Source organism: Apostichopus japonicus, chromosome 19, assembly GCF_037975245.1.
Source record: "Apostichopus japonicus isolate 1M-3 chromosome 19, ASM3797524v1, whole genome shotgun sequence".
Taxonomy (NCBI): domain Eukaryota; kingdom Metazoa; phylum Echinodermata; class Holothuroidea; order Aspidochirotida; family Stichopodidae; genus Apostichopus; species Apostichopus japonicus.
The window spans coordinates 14704372-14723310 of record NC_092579.1 but is presented as its reverse complement, the minus strand read 5'-3'; the positions used below and the strand labels follow the sequence as shown (position 1 = coordinate 14723310).

Sequence of the window (18939 nt, the reverse complement as noted above, 5' to 3'; positions counted from 1 at the left end):
ACAGGGGTCTTCTTACTCAATATCACGCATAAACACGCCAAGTATAAAATGTATTCATACTTCCTGTAATGAGATGTGTTTACAGCATATGACCTCTGGTGACCAAAAAACAGTAGGGTTCTACTTTCTATACTGTACTCACATGCCATGTATGAAAAGTACCCATGCTTCATAACTTAGTATAGCAGGTTTACAAGCTGGGCATCACACACACACACCACACGCCATCATGACTTGCATAGGTTTCTCCTTGTCATCAAAATGAAAAAGGAGGGTGTAGCCTTGAAGTTGTTAAGGCTGACTCCCACAGGGGATGTGGGGACCTCCCTAAGCGAAACGTATAATTTTAGACTTGAAATAGTGCATTCTGAGGCATCTTTATGGCATAATTTAGGTCCATAATTAGGTCTACACCCCAAGTTTGCTAATTACTCCTTTTTTTGACAGCGAAAGGGATGGGGGTTAAAATGTGTGGGTTTGTACACCAGCACCAGAATCTGCTAATTTACAGTCAGTACCAATTAAAGCATCCCTCTTTGGAAACAACTGGAATTATCATATTGACTTTTGCTGTTATAAAATATGTGAAATTGACAAGGTCATTAGAAATAAAATACCATTAAACACAATATTGTTTCACCTTAAGGTCATTTTTATTATATTTTTCTTCTATGGAAAATAACTAATAGGCTGATACACGACATATGTCAATAAAGTAGATGAAACTTTTAATTTCAAAATTAAACATAGACTTTTGTTGCAACATAAGATTATTTTTTTTTATTGACAAAAGTATGTCACTATATTTGTAAATACCCCTTTTTTCCTTTACTGTTCACCTGATATTAAATTCTTAAAATATTCTTACCAAATAACAACGTTGAAAGTTGTGTTTGATATATTTTGTTGACACATTGAATGTCCGAGCCGTTCACTGTTTAATTGGAAACAGTGCAAGAAAGGAGCAATTTTATCGGCTATGATTATTGTTGGCAGGTAATGCATTAACAGTAATTATCTTAAGGCAAAGCTTTTATTAACTATTCATAGAAAGACATAATTAGTTTTTCATTACTTTTAGACAACGATCAAATTAAACACCTGATCAAATTAAAAACCCATATAGAACAGCAATGAGGGGACAAAATATTACATGGACTTCTGTAGGTTAACTTACTGGGACCACATTGGCACATCTTATAGTTACCTGGCAACAAACCCAATGATAGACACACAGGTAGATACATCTCATACAATGAACAAACACGTTTCATGGAACATTTTATCCTGAATGGGTTCCTGTGGCTGTTCTTTATCCCAGAAACATGGCAATGGTCCATGTTGTGTGGACACATATGCACTCACAAACAGACAGTCAGACAGACAGAGGTACAGACAAATAACAAGCAGTAAGAGTCTTATTACTAGTAGGCTTTTATAGTATTATTAGTTCTTATGATATTACGTATATGTTGTATGCTGATGATACGCAACGTTATGTTGCCTTTGATCCAAAACATCTTAAATTAGCTGTATCTAAGATGAAGCCGTGCATTCAGGAAGTCAGGCTATGGATGTCAAATAACTATCTATAAGTTAAACGATGAAAAAACTGAGGTAATTGATTTCCGAAGTAGGTATAATGATGTATTGGGATCAAATCAGCTTTCTTTAAAAATTAGTGACAAGGTCATAAAGCTCTGTTCCTGTAGTCCGCAATCTCGGTGTGTACATGGACACTCACCTTTCTATGGATCAGCAAGTTAACCACATATGTCGACAATGTTCAATATTAGGCGGGTGGGGCGACTTAGGAAATTCTCTATAGACCTGCTACTGAGAAACTGATTAATGCTGTAATCTGGAGTAGGCTTTGATTATGGCAAATCTCTTCTCTTTAGTGTAGCTACATTCCAACTATCGAGATTGTAAAGAATCCAGAACACGGCTACTCGAATCATCCATAGGGCGAACAGGTTTACCCCCATCCCTCCTATACTGGAAGAACTACACTGGTTACCAATAAGACTCTGTATTGACTACAAAAATCCTCATTCTAGCTTTTTGTGCCAATAAAAATTTGTAACCCAACCTATCTTAATTTTTTCCTACATCAGCAAGCTAAATGTAAACCAATACGTTCGCATTACCAATTTCAACTTCACGTTCTAATGTCAGGTACAAATGCTGCACCTCGTTTATGGAACTTCCTGCCGATTGAACTTAGGTCTTTGGATTCTATTATTATTTAATTCAGGCACTGTCTTGAAGCTTCTCTTTTCTCTCAACTCTATTAGTTTTTGCACCTTCAGCACCCATATAGAGCATTGCAAACTTTTCTGGAGTCTGTGCTATATGAGACTAGTTATTATGAATATTATTTTTTCATTATTAAAACTGATATATTTCACCAAAAATTATTCTTGGTGACAATTTTTCTTTGTAAATCAATGAGCATAGTTGATTAGACATATTGCACCCAATTCCTTTTGTGTTGAGCTCAATGCTCGGAAACATTGTAAATCAATGAGAACTAGTTGACAAGACATATTCTTATGATAGGAAAATTGACCAAAAAGTCTGGAGTTGTCTAAAAATTACACATGTACGCCTCATTATCCTCTCATCCCCTCCGCTCAGTTCCATCACAATGAAGACAGGGAAGGCAACGACAAACAATGGAAAAGGTAAACATAACCTTTCCAGAAGTTTGTAGGGTGTAGAAAAAAAAATTCAAAGTAGAATTTGAATCTATTATTGCGCTTAAGGAAACAGCAATTTATTATAAAAGAATTCTAGATTATATGGAATACTATACTGATATATGCGACAGACCACTCAGCGAGACACCGATTTGTTTTTGGGAACCTTGATAATGTTAAGTATGACCGAAACGGATAAACACCAAAACGTTGAAAGGTAAAGCCCGAACAAAAACTATCTGTAAAAACCAAAGGAGAAAGAAGAAAAAAGACATGAAAGTAAATCAAACTGGTAAGATATATATGTGTAAAGTCACCTGAAATACAGAAATGACGTAAAAAAGACAAGCATCATTTTACTAAATTGAGAGCACAAAATAATCCCAAGCCCCCCTCCCCCCAAGGAATCCAAACAACCTCTGCACAAGAAACGGCCACAATTTATAGCCGGATACCTCCTCAGCTGGCAGTAGTGTACAGCATCGAATGTAAGATGACCCTGGAGGGATCAAGCCACAGTATCAAAACATACCAACCATAGAGGATCATTTGACGACGTGCTCTAAGGTGCTACTTACATATTATTTAACCCTTTGTCAATTAGAAGAGATAAAGCCTCCCGTAGACAACAGAACGCAAGTATATCTGGCATTTACGGTAAATTTTAGAATAGTTAGTTAGGTTTGGATGATAACGTTGTTTAGATTTATTTTCCGTCTCATAGAGAAACTTGATCTGTATGGATCCTGGCTGTATATGAGAATCTACTGTAAAAGACCCCAGCCCTCCCCTCCCCCCGCCATGATGGTACGGTTGTCTGTGCGTCTCCCCATTGACTTAGTCGGCCCAGGTTAATGTAAACACTGATGGTGTACGGTACTATAGTCAGTATTGCGAAGTTCAGAACACTGCAAAGTTCGGACACCCCTAAGAACAAACGATTTCACCATGACAACCTAAAGGAAGAGTCAATTTCACCAAAAAGTACGAAACTACTGTTATTTTCTCTCCAAAATGACCTGTGTGCAAGCAAGTACTTACATATTTGTCAATAAAAGGAAGTTATAGTTTTGGGGTGTTTAGGTGTTCAAACTTCGCAGTGTCCATGTTACTTGTATTTCTCAAGTCTATCCAATTTTTGAATCAAACAAGAGTTGTGCTTTCAAGAGACTTTGCTAACACTTTCCTAATCACAGAATCGTATATCGCCTTTGCAAAGTCATCCTCGACAATTTTGGTTGCCCTTCAATCCAGCCTCCGCCTCGCCCATATTCCACTATTTAGTGCAACCTTATTATCAGAACCCTATTGCTGGTGGCTCTATATTTTGAAATTGATCTAAATGCAACAAAACTATTTAAACCACTTAACATCTCTCTCTATCTTAGATAGTGGAAAACAAAAAGAACACCTACTATGTGAGTTTATGACCATTAAATAAACTGTAATGATTATCATGTTTTTAAGGAAACCTTGGGCAGATTTTGCTACAATCTTTCACAAATCCCCACCAAACTAGCAACAAAAAAGGCATTTTAGTGCTTAACCAAGTTTTTGTTCCTCAAAAGAAGGAGCTAGTTAAGCAATTTGTGGTCACGAGATCATGGTAACCTGACAAAATAATGTGAGAGCTCATTACAAATGTTTAGATATGATGACAGTACATCTCGGTGTACTGAAACTTACAAGCAAAATTACCTCTGAAGGTGTTTTTTTTCCAATATTCTTTTCAATTCTTTCAGCTTCGATACTCATAGAACCAAACTAACTATTGAACTCCTGTTCCTCGTAACTCTTTCTTCATCCCCTAACGTATGAAAGTGCACCCATGACGATAACATTAGGCCACTTTAAACAAGACATTTAGGTCACTTTGAGTTTCTTGTATGCAACATAAGTGGAGGCACAATTGGTAACATTTGATCCCGGTTATTTCTATGTTTATTCTCACTGTTATATAGTTGGAACTGTAGGTAGCCTGAATATTGGCAAAAGGAGCTCTGGGCACCAAGTGCATAGGACTTATCTAGCCATTCCTTTAAACATCCGACATGGTCCAAAGTAATGCAGAAATAGAAGGGGAAAACAATCACACCTGAAATACTCACAAACTTAAATGCTTGATCCGACGAGAGCTAGGAGCAACTTCTTGTAGTCTCCGCTGGTGTCACCTTCAATCATCTTATACAGAGTCTTGTGGTACATCTGCAAAAATGCTGTCTTGATTTCGACCAGATCAATCTGTTTAAAAGGAAATATTATATTTTATATATAGTAGCAAGTATCCTTTCCACTGGGATCGTCAATACATTGCTTCTTTGGAAGGATGTAACTATGATTGCATAAATTCTTGGAATATCACTCTCTGTAGAGGATCTGCAAGTAACTCCATGACAAACTCTTACAGGGCTGATGTGCAAATCTTACTGGCGAACAGATGATTTGCGAGTGTACTCGGAAATCTACAAGATACTCTTACAGGGCTGATGTGTAAATCTTACTGGCGAACAGATGATTTGAGAGTGTACTCGGAAATCTACAAGATACTCTTACAGGGCTGATGCGCAAATCTTACTGGCGAACAGATGATTTGTGAGTGTACTCATTAATCTACAAGATACTCCTCTTACAGGGCTGATGCTAACCATCCTATGACCTACTTTTACAGGATGGTTTTACATACCTCAGATCTGGACACTACGACACGGATCAGAGTATTATCATCGGTTCCAGCCCCTTTCATTGACTTCCATACCCTCTCAGCAAAGTATGTCGGTCGGCTCGAAGCACACTGCACTGAAGTTTAAGAATAGAATTGTTTTCAGTAAGCATGATGTAAGGTCGTTAAGATGATTGCTGTGCATTCATACCACATGCTTCTGTACTATTATACTCAGATTGTTAAATCATGGGACACTAAGTTGTATTGTTAGATTTCAGACCAAATCATACAAAACTTAACTCACCAGGCTATCCCAAGATCAAAATCATGGTAATATGCTACCATATTATATAAGCAAAGCAACAAACACACAACAAGAAAAAAAAAGAAAAAAAAAATACGCAATAAATATCATATTTACCAACTGTCTTAAATCCCTCTTTGAGATCTCCAGACATCTCCCTATCAATAGAATTCAGGATATCTCTTTGTGAAATCTAAAAAAAAATAAAAGAAGAAATTTGCAAATGCACTTGGCAAGTCATAGGCATATTCTATGATGAAGACTAGCCACTACAAACCGTGCACCTTTGAATGAGCACATACTGTTCCATGAAGACCATTCGATGATGTCTTTAATAACAGACAGCATCACCTACTCATAAATAACACTTAAGCTAACAAATGGTGAGAGAGGACTGTTAGGGGAAATTTAAGTATGACTTCATTTGACAGGTGTGGAGCAGCACATCTCTGCCCCAGGGAAAGACAATCACTTGGGCCCCTCCATCAGTGGCATGGAGAGCAATAAATAGTGTGAGCCCCACCCCCTCCTAAGACAGGGCACCACCCCTCCTCTACCTCCTAAGACAGGGCCCCACCCCTTCTCTACCTCCTAAGACAGGGCCCACCACCTTCTCTCCCTCCTAAGACTGGGTCCCACCCCCTCCTCTCCCTCCTAAGACAACGTGCAGAGAGTTAGCCCACTAGTGAATACAACCTTTCTTACAAGGTTAAGTACCCATAATCTTACATTAAGCGTACCAAACATCGGATTTGACTAGAAGGCTATGTTGCTGTATTTGTCAAATCGGTCTGTCTGCCCCAGTATGGATACACCGAATGATCGAAAACAATGCAGACAGCCTACCCTACCTTGACATATTCGGTGAATGTGGCACGCAACTGTGGGAAGCTTCGGCTTGCCAGGACTACGTTGAAACGAGACTCATCGGTGCCCCATTTCTTCTCTCCTGCTTGAAATAGCTCATTTGCTTCCTTTGTGGCTTTGGCCATATCCACTGAGTTGGTTTCATCTCTATTCGCCTAAAAGTCGAAGATACAACATTCTTTTATAAAAATGAAACTTTATAGACTCACATTGCATATTACATTGATGGATTTCGTCAGAGCTGCACCCATGTTTATGCTCATAACTTCAGTTCCACCATGTAGAGAAACTGATCATATTTTAAGGTGATATGTTCGTTGAAGGTGTCATTTTCATACTTGCATATTTGCATATTACGTTGATCAGATTTCGTCAGAGCAGCACCCATGTTTATGCTAATAACTTCAGTACCGCCAAGTAGAGAGCCTAAACATATTTTGAGGGAGATAATTTTCGTTGAAGTTGTCATTTTCGATGATATATCTTGTCGTCGCTACCCCCCTCCCCCACCCCTATCCTTCTGTCCCCCAAATGAGATAATCATTGCCACCAAACACTTTACATTGGCAAATGGAACCAGAGGGAAACCCTGCTCTGGTTTCATAACCAGAGGGTAACCCCGCTCAGCAGTTACTTGCCTTTAAATACATATGGAGCACATGAGCAGTTTGCAAGGAGGTATAGATATCCTGAGGTTGACAAAAACAGGTTAAAGTTGCGACAATGGTTAAGTAAAATTGAGCTTTTGATCGCAACTGTAATCTGATCAGCAATTTGGTGAGTGACTCAAGACCTGGTAATTTCCCAGTTGATCAGAAATAATAAATGTGACAATTTTGAGCCTACTACATTTTGAGCCGTCATTACAATGCAGGGTACTTATACACCACAGCATACCAATTTATAATGTCAAGCAATTTTCAGATATTGGTTAATAGCAGAAAAAAGAATATGTTACCTGACACAGGGAGACAAGGAGTCTCTTGAAGTGGCCACTGGTTTCACTGACGCAATCTTTCTCCAAATCTCGCTGGAAAACTGCAGGGGAATGTTGAAAGAGAAATATTACTTGCAAAAAGTCAAAGTCAATTGAAAAGTCGATATGCACAAAAAAAAAACAACAAGAAGAAGAAGAACAAAATGACAACAAAAGAAAATAACAAAACAATGAAATAAGTGAGACTATTTCTTCCTTTTATCAAATGTAAAAAATCAGTCCCGGGAATTTTAAGAATGTGCCATAGGTAGTAGACACTTGTTTTTCTAAGAATATAATTAGCATAATTAGATGACTTTATACATGTTGAAACCACTGGATGAACAAATTAAACCCTTCTTCCCACCCCCCCCCCTTACTCTCCTCACCACCATCCACCTTCCCATGCAACAAAAAGGTCCAAGGATAGAACTTATTTCAAGTTCCAGTTTGAGAAAAGACTGGTAGATTGTAGGGTATTTTCAATATGTAATGTTCCTGTTGGTCATTTAAAACTACATCTAGATCACCTTAAAGAATGTTACACCACTAGCAGGGAATAGATTTATCCAGTATGGCATCGCAAAAATGCTATGTAAAGTGGATAACTTGCTATACAGGTGCAAAGATGTGGTCCTATACACAGAAACCTTTAGTATGAGGCAAAACTTGGTCCCGGGGGGAAAACTAGAAAATTAGGCCCACCCATTTTCAATAAATGATGTGGTATATTTTGTGCCAGAACTTACAACTCTTGTACTGCTCCTTGATTTCTTTAATTTCTTGGTTAGTTCGTGTGCAGAGAATCTCAATCAGACACGATTCGTCGGTGCCCGCACCCTACAAAGTGGAAATGGAAGAGGGAAAGTGATAAGAAGGTGCCATCGATATATACGAGTAGATTAAACATACTTTCTCCACAATCATTTCAAAGAGACAGTGATTAATTTGTTGTGTCCGAGGCAGCCAATTTCTAGATACAAAGAGAAAAGTTTGCGCTATCGATTCACCCATCGAACAAGTTTTGCTTTGGTCATTTGTCAAACTGCCTATGAAGGTGCCATCGATATATACGAGTAGATTAAACACTCTCGCCACAATCATTTCAAAGAGACAGTGATTTATTTGTTGTGTCAGAGGCAGCCAATTTCTAGATGTTTATATCCTTAATTGTGTCTGGCGATGTAGATGAGATGGTAAGAGATGGAGGCTAGGATAATTGGTGCAAATGACGCAATCCGAACCACATGGAAGTTGGGGTGAACCAAAGATGCAAGATTTGTGAGGATGGATTGATTGTTTGAAGTTATTTAATATCTAATTTTCAAATACTCCAAGAAACTATTCATTGGGGTTTGTTCGAGCGAAGAAAAGTTTTAAATTGCAAGGAATCATTTTAATTATTGAAGAAAAATTAATCAACACGAAATATTTGAACAAAAAAACGAAAACTTTGTAGGGTGAAAACTAGCCGTTGAGAACCTAGTTTAAGCATTACTCAGTAAACCTAGGACAACCCCCCTCCAGGACCATTTCCGTTTGAGAAAGTTAAAATATGGGAATTTATGGAGAAGGTTGTGTATCTCATTTCTTGAATAATCCACCAAATCTTTGCCGCTGGTACGTGGATTATGAAGACTGCCAAATGAGGATAAATCTTGTTTACTTGTCGTGAGAGAACATGACAAGAGTGACGGCGGGATGCAAGGATACGATATTCAGAAATATTTAGATAAATGAAAGATCACCTTCATAGCTTTCCTTAACTGCTTGGCATCGTAGAGAGTTGTTGGCTCAAACATTGCCAAGAGGCACTGTTCCAGGTTACCGCTCAGCTCTGACTTCAAGTCATTCATAAGGTCCTGACACAAAGGAAGAGAAGATGAGACAAAAGTTGGCGGTGTGATGAAAGTAAAGAATAAGAAATAGGTACAAAATATTTGTCCTTAAAAAAATAAAAAAAAACCTTAAATTCAAAGCGGGTAAAAGAAAAGATACATAGAGAAAAGTTTGCGCTATCGATTCACCCATCGGTCATTCCCCTCGAAAAAGTTTTGCTTTGGTCATTTGTCAAACTGCCTATGAAATGAGATCCTGCCATACTATCAATACGTCAGGTCCACTAAATTTTTATGCATTTGTTTCCTGCAAACCAACCAAGACACTATTGACTAACAAATTAAAGACCTATACATGCAAAATAATCGGGATCAGCCCATGTCAGTACGGACTTCTGATGAGAGACGAAAAATATTGACTGTGAGGCTGGCTGGGTACTGGACACGCCCAGTGATCCACACCATTGATCACCAAAATATATACAGAAAATATGGGAAAAGGGTTTTGTTTGTGAAGGATAATAAATAACTGATTTCACTGGGAGAATAAGGTGTTGGATACACCATAGACAACTGTGTTTTCTGAATAAGCATTAGAAGCTGAATTTGAAACACCAGATTTGATATGATTTGTTTTGATCAAATTACAACAGACAAAGTAAAATTTGTATTCTCATTTTTAAGGGTCTTTTTTTGGTGAAAAAGTTGTAGACAAATAGAAAACGGTTTTGAAGTTTTCACAGCTTTACCAAAGTTAGCAAAAAAGATATATAATTCACTGATCAACCTAACGTTCCTTTAATGTCATATTTTTGCCCCAAATATTTGTCATTGAAAATATAAGATGTGTTATTGCTTCAAACAACAATTACCAAAAATCAGATTGCAGCAAGTTTTTTATAAATGCTAGTACCACCTCAGCGAGTTGGGACAATTATCTAATACTGGTCCCACTCTGTACAGTGCATTGACATCACACTTCGCAGCAGACATACTGATAACGTTCCCATAGAAACAGCTTGTTTAACGGACCATACTACTGTCAGTTAAAGTGCTTTAAGGTATGACATGGTAGTACACATACTGTATAAAGATGATCTCAATTAGGTAAAAAGAAACTGAAAGAAACTGTTTAGCAGCAGTCCTGCTCTAAGTGAAACAATATGAAAGCCATACCTTGCCATACATGGTCTTGTACCTCAGTCTTATCTCCTGCCGCTGCTTATTGCTCCTGCTGGAGATCATAGTGATGATGACATTTTCATCGGTTCCTGTAACAAAATGAAAAATGAGCTAAACTGAGCAATCGGGGGAGACAGGGATGGATCCAGGATTTCAAGGAGGGGATGTGGCCTGACTCTAGTATGGTGGGGGCGGGGGATCCAAATGTTTGACATGAAATGGTGCATATAATTAAGTCTACATGCCAGGATACTGTATGCCATGGACTATTTATTTTCAATTCTATTTTTGTGTTTTTCTCATTATTAATAATTTAAAAAAATATATATCTCTAGGTGTACCCTCTTTCATGTCTCGGAATAACTTGGGAGGGTCAGTGCACCCAAGAAAATACTATTTACAAATTTTCTGTAATTTCAAACATCCTAAAATTTGTGACGTTAAAGATTAGCAACCCAGCAAGTGCAAAAACTTTTGAACTCTCCCCCCCCCCCCCTCACTACCCTGCCTAGATGAGTGAGACACCTATTGTCTATGGTACCAAAAATACTGTCATGGACCTCACCTGCACCCCTCATGGCCTTCCTCAGTGACTCACAATCAGCCTCTGCATCAAATGGGCTTGCCGGTTTGACGGTACCATGAGACTCCGTCATGGACAGGTTCTGCATGGCAGCAGTTGGTGGCTGGCTGACAGGAGGGGGTGCCTACATGATATTAAATATAAAAGGCAGGGGGAGGAAACAAAAATTATGAGAATTTCTAGGAATTACACTTAGGTTTTACTTTTCTGACTAACTTCAGAAATGGGACAAAATAATTAGGAACAAAGGAATGGATATGTCAATCATCAATGGTGCAGCCACAGGGAAATGAGGAGAAAGAGAGGGCTAGCCCCCCCCCCCCACAAACAAAAAACAAAAATCTAGCTATGCTCCTAAACTAGGTGGGGTTGGTTTAGTTGGGATGATTCATCAGTTGGTCAATAAGAGATATGAACTGTTATAAGAATTTTGCAAGTTTACAAGAGCACCATATATCACAAATAATCAAATCTCACTGAAAGCCCCCCCCCCCCTTCCCCAAGAGTATTTTACCACATAATTACACATCTTCATTCCAAAACCATCTTAAGAAACCTTAAGAAATGGAAATAAATGTCATCCTGAATATAACAGTTAACAAAGTTTGAGAGTTACTAGCTGATTGTTGCCAGACATTTTACAGGATGGGGGGGGGGAGGGGAGTAAAGATACAAGATTTGTGCTCCCAATTAGATTAACTGTCCCCTCAAAAATAATGAAGAAAAAGAAATAGAAAAGAAGAAACAAGGCACAAAATGATTTACCTGAGGCTTAGCTGGGGCTGCAGCTGGTGGTGGAGCTCCTGTAGAGATAATGGTGATTGCAATAATAATAATAAAGACAAAATCATATGAAGAATAGCAGGAGAGAAAAATGGATATATTAAAAAAAAAACTACCAAGAATGAAAAGACAGACCTCTGATGGTTTCTTTAAATCTGGTTCTATCTTAATTTGTTATTTCACACAATAAGACCTACTGTAACAAGAAAGTAAGGCTTGACGAGTGTTACCATGGAAGGGAAAGAATTGATAGTGGAGGTCCACTTTTTGTTTTATAACGTATTTCTAGACAATGATGGAAACACAAAAACTGAGTTTAATAAACAAACCACTTATTCCACATGTCTCTCAAGAGGGTGATTAGCCATTGCCTATTAAAATGCTAGAAAAGTAATGAAACTGGTCTTGCCAGTTAATCAATGACTTGCTTGTTCATTTTGATTCTGCTATTTTTAGCAATGGCACTCTCATACATATTGTTTTCTGTGTTATGTAGCGAATGCATGGAACTGTCATACAGCACTATTGAAGGCTCTGCATTTTGTTAGTTATGGTTATCTATGGTTCGTTTTTCTGTTTCAGTTCAGTGGTTCAGTGTTCTATGGTTCAATGGTGCAGTGTGTATCAATACAGCTGCTATACATGTTTACACAGTTTGTAAATTTGCCCATTCTGGATTCAATATTCCGTGGTGGTTAGAATCATGATGTTTGTAACAGTTATATTTAGATAGGACAAGCTTTTCAATGCTAATATCTCAATATTAGGAAATATTGCACAGCAGATAAAATCAAATCAAGTGAAATCATGTATTCCACTATTCCATGTTTGCTATGAATGCCATGAGGAACTTTATGCAACTCAGTTACTTTAGGATGTAACCTTTCAAGGCTGCTTATCGTTATCTGGTCAGTTGGACGAAGAGGGACGAGTAGTCGAAAGCAAAGGGTGTCATATTCCTGGAATCTGTTGAGGGCTTTTTCAACACTTTTGATTTTCCGTTTCTCTGTTTTCACAAGAAACGAATCCCTATGACTTATGTACTGAACAATAGAGGGAGGGGAAACTGGTTTGCTGAACCTTCTTAAAAATTAAGGCCAATGATATAACCGAGCAATTACACAGAGCCGGAGTCATGTTGCACATAGCTACAACAGTTACCTGACTTCTTCTACCCCACTCCTCCCCTTTCCTACCTGAACCCAACCAAAAATCCATTTGGTGCTTCTGTTGACCTGTCTTTGCCCAAAGAAAACTCAAAATGTCTTTATATGGACATGCAATGCAATATGGTTAGAAGTTTTCTTACTATGCAATGTCATATTAATAAATGAAATAATTTAGGGGTCAAATGACCCTAGACTAGCATAATACTCACATTTCAAGAAGAGTAAAATGGTTTTAATTATATGACAAGTATATTTAAGATGAATAGTTACGCACAACCCATTTTCTCTGAACTTGCTCAAGCAACTTGACAAATGTCCCAAACTTATGTCCAATCCCTGAAACCTCTATGATCAGCAAGAATCATGTGGATTATTTTCATTGGAATAGTTTTTTTTCTCTTTGACCCTCAAAACTTCAAAGAAGACAAAACAGAAAGTGAGAATAAATATTTTTGCCTGTGTATTGCAATCCTTCTCTTCAGAAAATATATCTTTTCAAAAGTACAATGGTTAAAGATTTTAAAATACAATAGTACTTTGTTTTCATGTTTATCGAGAAAAAAACAAAAAAACTACCTTGAAGAATTTTTTTTTTTACATACAATCAGGAAATTTTAAAGGTACTGCAAAACGGAGAAAAAAAAGAGAAAAAAAAAAAAAACATCTTTGGCCAAGCTGTTAAGTGAGATAGAAAAAAAGTTTAATCCCACTTTTCATCATGCTATAATTAGTTTCTAGCTTTTGCCTTGAGAAGAGGTTCTGACGGGAGAAATAATTACTGTAAAGCTAAAGAGTTGCTGACAAACCAATGCTTGAACAAGTTCAGAAATGCATAGAAGTTAATCTCAAGATGAAAGTTTTGTTGATCATTTGACACCAAATTTATCTCTTAGAAAACTGTTTACCAGTCTTATTATCCTTTTGATTTCTTTTCACCAAAGGATATCACGAAAAACTAATACGGAAGAAAAGTCACAAATATACAGCAGAGTTATAACTCTTGTAAAAACAATCATGGTACAACTGCATGTTCTCAAAAAAACTTTTGTCTCATTTGAAATGCATGATGGGCGAAAGGTAAATTTAGAGTCACGCCCTCCAGAACCGTCTGGAGGCACTAACATGATAAAACAGTTAAAACAAATAAAGTTAACGTTTCTATATTACTGAACTATAATACTGTACATACTTGTAATACAAAGCTAACCAGAACTTGGATCTCTATGGTGGAGAACTGTTATATTTGGCACAACTACAAACCATATCAAACACCAGAAGACGAAAAGAGCAAATATTAGGCAAACTAAGAAAAACAATTTATACATGATCTAGATCATTGACGGTTTAGAACTATGGCAAAGATTCACACTGGAACAAGAACCACATCAATACACTCTTTGAATACTTAACTCATCTTATCGTTACTACACTCAAAGCTTTCCAATGTCTTAGTAAATTGCAACATTACTTCCGTGTTTGAATATGTTATCGAAACGTAAGTCCTGAAAACCTTTCCTATCTTTGATAGCCATGTAGTTGAGTAGAATCCTTCTATTATTGTGAGTTCTAATATTGCCCAAATCCCCAAACAACATTTTTTTTGGGAGAAATGATTGGGGAGCAGTAAGCAGCAAGGTGTTTCATGTTAAGAGACATGATGTCATTGATAAGAGCAATGAAAATTTGCTGGCCTGACAGAGCAAAACAACTCTTCACCCTCTCCACACAATATTTGGATTTTGCTGTTAAAGAGGACGATAGCCAGTACCTGCAGGGGGAACGCCACCTTGCGGCGGGACACCTCCTGGTGGTGGAGCTCCTGGCTGTCCATACAGCTGAGCTTGACCAGGTGGTGGAGCATACGACTGTGGTGGCGCTCCATACCCTCCGGGTTGTTGACCATATGGTGCTGGAGCGGGCTGCCCGTATCCCGATGCTGGTGGTGGTTGTTGGCCGTAAGTGGCCGGTGGCTGACCATACGCTGGAGCTGTAAATCCTGGCGCAGCCTGAGGTGGTTGACCTGTAAGCCAAAGTGAGAAAAATAATATTGAGACTCACAATGTTTCTACTCTCAGCATATATGTGCCATAAAGGGGTTAGGTTTATTTTTATAGCTGCCAAACAATGTTTTTCATTGCGAGATCAGTACACACACCCAACCCCTCCCACCCCCCTGAAAAAAAAAACATGGGTAACTTGAAATATTTGGCTTTGTTATTCTTGAGCTTGAATGAACAAAATAGTAATGATGAAAAAAAGGATCTGCCAAGAGAGGTAATATTATAGTCATTTTTCACATTCTACTTGATAGCTTATAGCAATAATGCTTTACCATGAAGTTTTGCTTTACACATATTTGACAAAGTCAAATTCATGTTGTGCAATGTGAACCACCTTGATCTTGCATATATATAATCACAAAGTAACTTTAATTTAAAAATCCCTGTTTCAACCCGTGTTTGTACTGCCAAATCAATCACAAGTTGATAGATCATTTTTTTTTATTAGTTGCAATCACAATTTGTTTTTATAAAAATTACAGATATGGCTAGTAATGCTCTGGATCAAATGGAAGTTTGAGGTCTATTATCACGATATGATAATATCATTTGGATAAGGGGAAGAAAATTTGAATAAATCCATTCAAAACATCTTGTAATAAAAAATATCTTGAAAAGAGTAATAAATTACAGCTGCCTTTGGCTAGCTACAGAAGTCAGTAGGTATGTTTTAAAATAACACAAAATAGATCAATGAAGTAGCTTTTAAAACATTTCATATGCACTATTTTCAAATCTTATTAATAATAGCAAAGCACAATTTATCTGATATCACAGCGCAAAATGCAAAATTGTTTTTCAGTTCTTGCACACTGAAGGCGTACCATTTTCAGTATTTTATGAGAAATCAATCATAAAATTCATTCACCCAATAAATGCCACTCCAAATGTGAACACTAAATTATTATTACTAAAATATATATACAATGTCCTGTGAAACGTACCTTGTGGATAACCGGCAGGAGGGTAACCGCCTGCAGCAGGGGGATAACCACCTGCAGCAGGGGGGTAACCACCTGCAGCAGGGGGATAACCACCTGCAGCTGGAGCAGGATATCCTCCCCCTGCAGGGGGAGGGTAACCTGAGGCTGCAGGGTAGCCAGCACCCACAGGAGGAAACCCTGGCTGTGGAGGATAGCCTACACCAGGCTGACCAGCTGGTGGGTAACCAGATGTTGGCGGGTAACCTGCGCCACCAGGTGGGGCCCCATATCCTGGTTGCTGTGAGAGGAAAAAGTTTAAAATGATAATAACATGAAAACCAGAATTAATTATTTGTCACAGGCATTAAACTCGCACTTAAAAAGCTTATGATTGACAGAAGACAAAGGAGAAAGGAACCGTACACCTTCCACAAAAGTCATAAAGACTGGTGTGATGAGACAGGGAATATGTCGAAAAAATGTTTCGTGGCTAAAATTGTTGGCAGTAGATCTTTAAACTTTTGATTTCTAACAAAATTCCAAACTATTTCATGAATTTGCATTTAAAGTAGCTGCATTAAATTAAAAGAGAATTTCAAGCCAAAAGAGCTCCCTTTTTTTATTTCAGGGGGGTTGTATTATTATTACAGGTAGCAATTAGCAAGGGCAGCATTATGATTAAACAGAAAAAAGAAAGCTCTGAATTTGGTAGAAAGTGGCTAACTTAAAGAAACAATGATAGTTTGGTCAGAATGGGGGTAAATTCTTCCCCTTCAAAATTTATGTTTATACAGTTTTGATACAAACCTCAAGAAATAACTAGATTTTTTTCTAGTTTCTGCTGCCACAACTATTTATGCTTATAACTCACCGGGGGTTGACCTGGGTAACCCGGATAACCACCTCCTGGGGGGTAACTCATGTTGAATTCAATATATGGGTCCGACTACTGCACCGTATTTATTAGGTCACTGCAGGAAAGAGACAGAAAAATCTGATAGGCCTTGCTATTCATATAGTTATAAAAATTACCACTGGGCGGGACAGGAAAGGTTGGCTTCTCACAGGTACTGTAAATAAAAATCATTCCAAAAATCCCAAAATCTTCCAAAAAGAGAACAATTAGCTAAAATTCCTGCATATAACTGTTTTATTTACAAATTAGTTGCATAAGTTGAATATCCTATTAGAGTTGTGAAGAATATCTACTATTCCCAGCCTAGTTTATGTTACTTCATCAACACATTATGATTATGGAATGCATGGAGAATAAACCTTTGGGAAGCTATGTTATAGTACATTTGATCATTTTCAAGCTTTAATATCTTGGCAAAGCTTACTTAAATAAAGTATGTTTAAGGTGAGTTGGCCTGTAGGCTTGGTCTATTTTACAGTAGGCGTAGACTACGCCTAAATTAGACCAAGAGTGCTACCTAGCCTAGGCTATAGTAATTAGTATGTTGTGTTTGCAATTGCACAAATAACGATGGTTCCTTTATCAAACATAGGCCTAACGTTAGTCTTTGTTGTTTGTCCAAATGAACAGTGGGTAAACCTTGAAATAAAAAGCCTACGATGGCTTGACATAAATCAAAGGAAATACATGCAGAACGACAGCCTAACATTTCCCTATTTATATTCTATCAATATGCAAGAATGTCTATCGTTTCCGTATTCCGTTCATTCAAATGACACGGTAGGCTATAGCCTAATTTCAACTTAGGCCTAGTATTAATGTTGTAACTGGACTGCATTATCATATAGGTCTAGGTTGTTTGTTTATTAGTTACACCTTTCAAATTTCATTATGCTAACTGGGCCTCTAGTATAGGCGTAAAGATTGCCACATTTAACCTATGTAACTCATTTAATGTCGCTTTGCAAAAAGCCATTCTATTGTAAAAAAGGATATGATTGTTGATTCTCAGAAAATATTTACCAAAATTTTCTACTTGCCTCGGACTAGGAACTGGAACAGTGGATGTCAGTGTAACTATATTTGGTCTAGTATAACAGTGAAGGATCTGACTTAGCCGCGCCTAGACACCCTCAATTCTTCGAGAATCCAACCAGACTGCATAACTTCTTGCTGCGGCTGGACAACTCTTTTCAGCCTAAAGCCATTTAACTCAAAGACCCATCCATCTGGCCTATTATCTCCTGTTTGTATCAGAGAAGCTACAGATACAGTGGGCGGGGAGGAGAGGGGGAGTGGGAAAAGAGAGGGAGAGTTGGAGGGGAGAGGGACAGATAACAGGCGCGTATCCAGGGGGGGGGGTGTTGGGGGCGCGAGCCCCCCGGGTAAGAAAAAGAAGAGAGAAAAATAGAGAGAAGAAAAATGGGAAAAAAAGGGGGGAAAAGAGGAGGAAGGAGAGGAAGGAAGGGAAAAGAAAAAGAAGAAAGAGAAAAAGGAGAAAAGGAGAAAAAGGAGGGAACAGAAGAAAAGCGCCAAGACACCGGAAAGAGAAAGAGGAACAGTGACATAATTACAGCACTGATCCCTATTATATAGGCCTACACAGGGTAGCCAGTGACGGATCGAGAAGGGCGTCCGCCTCAGCCTACCCCTTACACCGACAACTCCATTTTGGACGTTTCCATTTTCTCCTCTCACTAATGTTTATATATATATATATATATATATATATATATATATATATATATATATATATATATATATATATATATATATATATATATATATATATATATATATATATATATATATATATATATATATATATATATAAACATATATCTGTTCAAAGTATCTCTTTCGAGATCCGGCTTTAGGAATCACAAATGATTTTCGAGTTGGTTAGCATCATGTTTGATCTCTAGAGTAAGGCAAAATATGTCACCAAAAACAGAACTAGTATTGTTCGATACA

The 18939-nt window shown here is 37.7% G+C and overlaps 1 protein-coding gene across 3 annotated transcripts; it reads right to left on the bottom strand.

Annotated features, from left to right (window-relative positions):
• Window positions 1-631: 631 nt before the first annotated feature.
• On the bottom strand, window positions 632-18154 carry LOC139959732 (annexin A4-like). Of its 3 annotated transcripts, XM_071957556.1 has the most exons (16): window positions 17989-18134; window positions 16921-17020; window positions 16161-16347; window positions 16071-16121; window positions 14835-15086; window positions 11880-11917; window positions 11097-11238; window positions 10526-10620; window positions 9260-9373; window positions 8261-8351; window positions 7494-7573; window positions 6520-6690; window positions 5786-5861; window positions 5386-5498; window positions 4811-4943; window positions 632-2941 (listed from the first exon to the last, which is right to left on the bottom strand). In XM_071957556.1, the coding sequence occupies exons 2-15, from the start codon at window positions 16969-16971 to the stop codon at window positions 4815-4817; spliced, it is 1590 nt and encodes a 529-aa protein (XP_071813657.1). In that variant the 5' UTR covers window positions 16972-17020; window positions 17989-18134; the 3' UTR covers window positions 632-2941; window positions 4811-4814. The 3 variants fall into 3 exon arrangements, with proteins under 3 accessions (XP_071813657.1, XP_071813655.1, XP_071813654.1); XM_071957554.1 differs by having other exon boundaries at window positions 16071-16347; window positions 18006-18154; XM_071957553.1 differs by having other exon boundaries at window positions 16071-16347; window positions 17989-18133.
• Between the last annotated feature and the right edge of the window lie 785 nt (window positions 18155-18939).

Coding starts and splice junctions, on each gene's coding strand:
- LOC139959732 (XM_071957554.1), bottom strand. CDS start 16,971: ATGAGTTACCCCCCAGGAGGTGGTTATCCGGGTTACCCAGGTCAACCC. Junction 10,621..11,096: donor GAAGGCCATGAGGGGTGCAG/GTGAGGTCCATG, acceptor ATTTTGTTACAG/GAACCGATGAAAATGTCATC. Junction 7,574..8,260: donor CAAGGAGCAGTACAAGAGTT/GTAAGTTCTGGC, acceptor ATTCCCCTGCAG/TTTTCCAGCGAGATTTGGAG.